General features: G+C 39.9%; 1 protein-coding gene across 1 annotated transcript; it reads left to right on the top strand.

Annotated features, from left to right (window-relative positions):
- Positions 1–4362: 4362 nt before the first annotated feature.
- Positions 4363–5371, top strand: LOC149236095 (uncharacterized). The gene is made up of 2 exons (XM_089368766.1): positions 4363–4696; positions 4896–5371. The coding sequence occupies exons 1-2, from the start codon at positions 4363–4365 to the stop codon at positions 5369–5371; spliced, it is 810 nt and encodes a 269-aa protein (XP_089224892.1).
- The last annotated feature ends 230 nt before the right edge of the window (positions 5372–5601 follow it).

The raw sequence follows: 5601 nt of genomic DNA, 5'->3' as shown, positions 1-5601 counted from the left end.
AACGCAGTCTCAGAGGATTGGGAGGTATTTGTCCAGAGCATACTGGGCAGGTCGAGCCTTCCAGATTGGGAGGAACTGTGGGCGGCTCTTCATCAAGAAGAGATCAGACGAGTGACCAAGGTGGGGAGTAGTGGAAAAGGGGTCAGAATCAAGAAGGAGGAAGAAGAACATGTGCCTCTCCCATCTGCAGGAAAGCAGGAGAAGAGAAAGAAGAAGGACCTCTCCAAGGTCAAATGCTTCCATTGTGGGGAATTGGCTCACTATGCGAACCAGTGTCCGAGGAAGAAGAGTAAGGGAGAGGCTTTTGAGACCAAGGCAGCCCCAGCGAGGGCAGAAAAAGAAGTGGACGCAGATGATGACTGTGCCATGAGTGCTCATGCGCCAGTTGAGAGGAAGTGGGGAGACATCGAGTTGTAGTCAAACACACTACAGACGATGAGGGGCAGGATCCTTGGGGTACCCAGCCTCTTGGATTATACCTTGCTACGGGAGCCCCGAAAAAAAATAGCAGGACTAGCAGATGTCGGCAGAGACGGATGCAGATGGAGTGACAGACGGTGCTATAGTGCAGGAGTCCCGGAACAGCGTGAGGCAATAGTGCAAGATGCATGGAGTTGTTGCAACAGTGCAAAGGTCAGTAGAGGGAGCACTTGTAAGCGACAGAGGGAGCTTCAGCATCAAAAGTGTTTCTACCCTGACAGAGATGTCAGAGTTGGGAGGATCAGTTACTTACGTCTCAGTAACTGAGTTGCAGTGCAGCGGTTAGTAGTGGCAATGCTATGGGCAGCACAATGCAACATGATGAGAGGGGATGCAATGCAGATGCAGTAGTGGCAGTGGCAGGGTATGTCACAGGGTTCGCCGAACTTGAACCTTGAGGTTCGAAATTCAGCGAATCTCAAAAAAAAATTGAAATTCGTTCAAGTTTGCCGAACCTGAAAGTCGAACCTGAAGGTGAACCTCATTCAAATTCCAACCCCATCCGAACCTAGTCAAATTCGAACCTCAACGCGAACCTGAAGGCGAATTTTATCGAATTTGAAAAAAAATGAGGTTCGATCTTAGGGTTCGTAGGTTTTATTTAACGGTTTAGCAGAAAAACCATGGGCGCACAATGGTTTTCGGCAACCCTGTTCCCACCAATTTTTTTTGTTTATAAACCATGCCGCTCAAAGGATTTTCCACAAGCTGTGAGTGTGATCCTGTGTGATTTTCCACTATCGAGCAGAGTGTGATCTGTGCAGTGTGAATTTCTGAGTGCATTTGTATTGCTTTTGAGTGCTTCTATTAGCCGTGAGGATCAATCTGAAGACTAAAGTTTACAGTTAGCTCGTAGTGTGACTCTGTGTGCATCTTGCAAACTTGTGCAGCCGAGCGAGTGTGAGTCGTGACTGTGTGTGCGTCTTGCAAACTGGCAGGCAAGCAGCATGCGCCCAACACCGTGCGACTCGCTAGTTGTAAGTTTGTAACATAACTTGTGTGTTACAACTAGCACCGTGTGAGCTGTTGGAGGCTCGAGAGCTTACGTAAACTGTAACAGTAAGTCCAAATTCCATCGCTAACTGTGCTTGCACGGGCGGCGGGCCCCAAGTTAGTCACGAGTTTGTGGCATGTGCGTTGTGCAAGTTGCAACTGCAAAATCCATGTCGGTGCAACCGAGTCCGAGCCGAAGACTACTGTGGAGTGTCGAGTGCCACTTCCAAGTTCCGAGTTCTGCCTAGTCAAGGACGTCCGACCGACGACAAGGTCATTTGGTCAGTGTGCTGCATTAGAAGGCTTCAAGTTCAGTTGCATTGTAAATTTGTAAGTTCAACTAAATCCTTTGAAGTTTGAATAACCGTTTCTTTCATGAAGGATTTTATTTATGTTTATTTTTCTTAAACCCTTTAGGCTTTGCATGCTAGAAAAAAATATGTTGATTCTGTAATATACATAATACAAATACATGGTAGATTGTAGATTTATGCCGACCGGCAACAGATTAATGACGTTGTCTGGAGTTTATGGGTTTTAACTTTTGGAAGTATGTATCAAAAGACAAAATCTGAGTAGTTCATCCAGTTCTGCTTCTGTATATCTCTTGCATTTCTTACCTCAAGGCTCAATGTAGATGCCATTTTGACATGCACAGCCAAATTTGTGCCTCTTTAGCTTCTTCCTCTAAATTCACACCTTGAACTATTCTTGGTTCTGCACTTCGCTCCTGGCAACTTTCTCAAGGCTCCATTTGTTAAAATCTGTTGCAAATAAGACTCTCATGGAGTGGAATGACACCATATGTAACTCAGCACACTCCCTTGTCCATCTTATCTTTCCACTACCACTTGAAAGTTGATTAATACATTATAATTTCATTTCAGTTGTTATAACTTAGTACTACTTTCATTTCAATTGTTAGAACTTAGAACTTAGTACTACTGTTCTATGATCTATCTGTTCTTGTGCTTTATCCTGAATCCTGATATGGTTTTAAACTTCTACAATATCTCACTTTTCTTTGTACTCCCTATGTTTTTTCATTTCTTGTTTGTTGTACTGTCTTCCATTTTCTTGTGGGGCCTCCGAAAATTTGCCCAATGAATATGGAACATTGAACTTGTTAGCAGACCAGAGTTTTCTGTGGTTATGTTCTTTCACATCTACAATTCAGTGATAAACAGGCAGTTTTGAGTTCATGCATGGTATGGGTCAAATTTGGACCTGCTGAGTACTTGTGTAATGAGGTTTGGTGAAAAAAGAAAACCCGGAATTCCCAAGTGATTGCAATAGAGGAAGCCATAAGGATCCTACCCAACTATATAAAAGCACATAGAAAAGGAAATAAATAGTAATTATTATCAGAAAAATACACTATGCAGCATTACAGTATTCGGTTTGAAACAGGTTAATGATTATTTTTCTCATTAATAAATCAGTGAAAATTGCTATATTCAATGATCAATAATACGCTTAAAAGTCGGAAACATCATATGGTGAAATGAAGACTGTTTGCCTGCATACATATCCTTGAATGGATTATGGCATGACCAAAAATTAAAATGATCATTCATGATTCTAGCTTGTCAATTGGCACTGATATATCTTGATATAATCAAAGTGGATAAACGAGAATTAAGGTGTTGGCATAATATCTATAGACTATATGCAGTAATAAGTTTGAAACTGTAATGTGTGCTTCTTGGGACACTAACATACCAAGCACTATTTCCTCTAGATGCTGCATGGACACAATAAGGTCCATGATATTTTTCTCTTCATTTCCCCATTGGTATAATTCCTGCCAATGGTATTCTTCCAATTGACCAGCTGTTGGTGGTATTCTTCTTCCTACTTCTAAATTTTTAATTGTCTGAGTACAACAAGTCTCCTGCATTACTAAGTTAGAAATTAGAATTACTTTTCCAAGCTCCATTAAAGAAGCTTCATGGAACAGACTCGTCAATCTGCAATCTTCCTATCCACCTTGCTGGTTTAAGACTTACTAGTATACTACAGAGTTATAGCTTGAAAGTTGAAACTAAAGCACCATTTGTTTATCAAACCATTTTTTATAACATTTATCAATAGTAGTGACTCAACCTCCTATAGTTGTTGAGCATAAAAACAGTGAATTAGAAAATGTGATATGTTTTCCTTAGCAGCCTTATAGAGGAGACGGATAATACTTGGACGTGGCCACCCCCCATTCTGGTTGTTCTCTCAAACATCTGTCTCAGGCAGATGTGTTCCAACCTCTTTTAATTCTTGTTTATAAAACCATTTTTTTATAACAGTCATCAATAGTAGTCTAGTACCAATCCAAATTTTTGAACACCACTAGAATTGAGGACTATATGACAGCCTACAGGTCATCATTTATCCCCTTAGTTTCAGACTTCAGTTATTTATGGAATCACTTTGGTACAATGAGGTCTCATACGTATGCATAGGGATGGTTTAATCAAGATATTATATTTTATTTGTATTTGAATTTCATTATTTTATCATTTAACTAAATTTTAATCCTAATATGCCAACAAAAATGCAGATATATTTGTCATGGCACCTCCAAAGTCAATAGCAGAGGGATGAAAATATGTGGAGAAATTGGATGAGCCTCATGGGACGCGTTTGAAATGCAAGCTATGTAATGATGAGTTTGTTGGATCTTTAACTAGAGTGATGGACCACTTACTTTCTGTCACTAATGGCAAAGGAGGTGGTGTATATGGTTGCAAAAATGTGCCTGCAGAGCTGAGGGAGACACTTTAGAAAAATTATGAAAATATAAAAAAGGCCAAGCAAGTGAAGGAAAACAAAAGACAACGTGTTCAAACAGAAATTACAATGAATTACAACTCATTTTCTGCACTTTCTTCAAGCATGGTCGGTGTTGGGAGTTCATCTCAGTCAAAGATCGGTAAATCAAGTGGGACAGCTACATTAAATTCTCTTTGGAAGCCCATGCAGAAACAAGAAGTCGATGATGTTGTCGCTGATATGTTCTTTGAAACTGCAATTCCATTTAATGTGGCAAGAAGCCCTTACTTCGTCAATGCGTGTAAGATGATGGAAGATTTTGGTAAAGAATATGTCCCTCCTAGTTCTGAGACTATAAGGACCACTCTTTTTAAGAGGTCAAAAGAAAGAGTTACAAACAAATTGCAAAAGATCAAAGACTCTTGGAAGAAAACAGGGTGCACACTTTTATCAGATGGTTGGTCAGATATGAATCATAGACCTCTAATTAATATGTTGGTTCATTGCCCTAAAGGGGTACTTTTTTTTAAAGTAGTGATGCATCAGGGAATAAGAAGACCTCTAAATTTATTTTCAAGATTTTAGGGGAAGCTATTCTTGAGGTTGGAGAAGAAAATGTGGTGCATGTTATAACGATAGTGCTTCAAATTGTGTAGGAGCAGGAAAAATGATCATGGATGAATACAAAAAAATATATTGGACACCTTGTGCTGCTCATTGTCTTGACTTATTGTTACATGACTTGGCAAAGTTTCCATGGATAAACGAGACAATTCGGAATGGGAAACAAATTTCTCAATTCATATTTAACCATCAACTCACATTGAGCTTGTACAAGAGTAAAGCATCTAGAGAGTTGCTCAGGCCTTGTGACACCAGGTTTGCCACATATTACAATACTCTCAAAAGGCTAGTTGAAGAAAAAGGGAGTATAAGAGGTGTTTTTTGCAACAACGAGTGGGAAAAGTCTCATCTTTCAAAGGAAGCTAAAAGAAAGGAGTTGGAACAGGTGATTTTAGGGAATGCTTTTTGGGACAATGCTCAGAAGGTCTTGAAAGTATGTGAACCAATTGTTGATATGCTTCGCATGGTTGATAGTGATGCCCCTTCCATGGGTTTTGTTTATGAGTGAATGGATCGTGCTAAAGAAGCCATTGCAAAATCTTTTAATAATGAGGAAAATGAGTACATTGGAATATGGGAGGTGATTGATGAAAGATGGAAGATGTTGCATAGTCCTTTACATGCAGCAGCGTGTTATTTGGATCCTAGACTCTTTGGAATAGAAAGAACAAATGATGCAAAAGTCATGAATGGCCTTTATGATGCAGTTGAACGGTTGGTTCCTGATCTAGAAGAATG

This window comes from Pinus tabuliformis, chromosome 8 (assembly GCF_031772625.1).
Source record: "Pinus tabuliformis cultivar Carrire ecotype Pingquan chromosome 8, CPIR1, whole genome shotgun sequence".
Lineage (NCBI taxonomy): Eukaryota > Viridiplantae > Streptophyta > Pinopsida > Pinales > Pinaceae > Pinus > Pinus tabuliformis.
The sequence above is the reverse complement of the archived record's forward strand: the minus strand, read 5'-3'. Positions and strand labels throughout refer to the sequence as shown.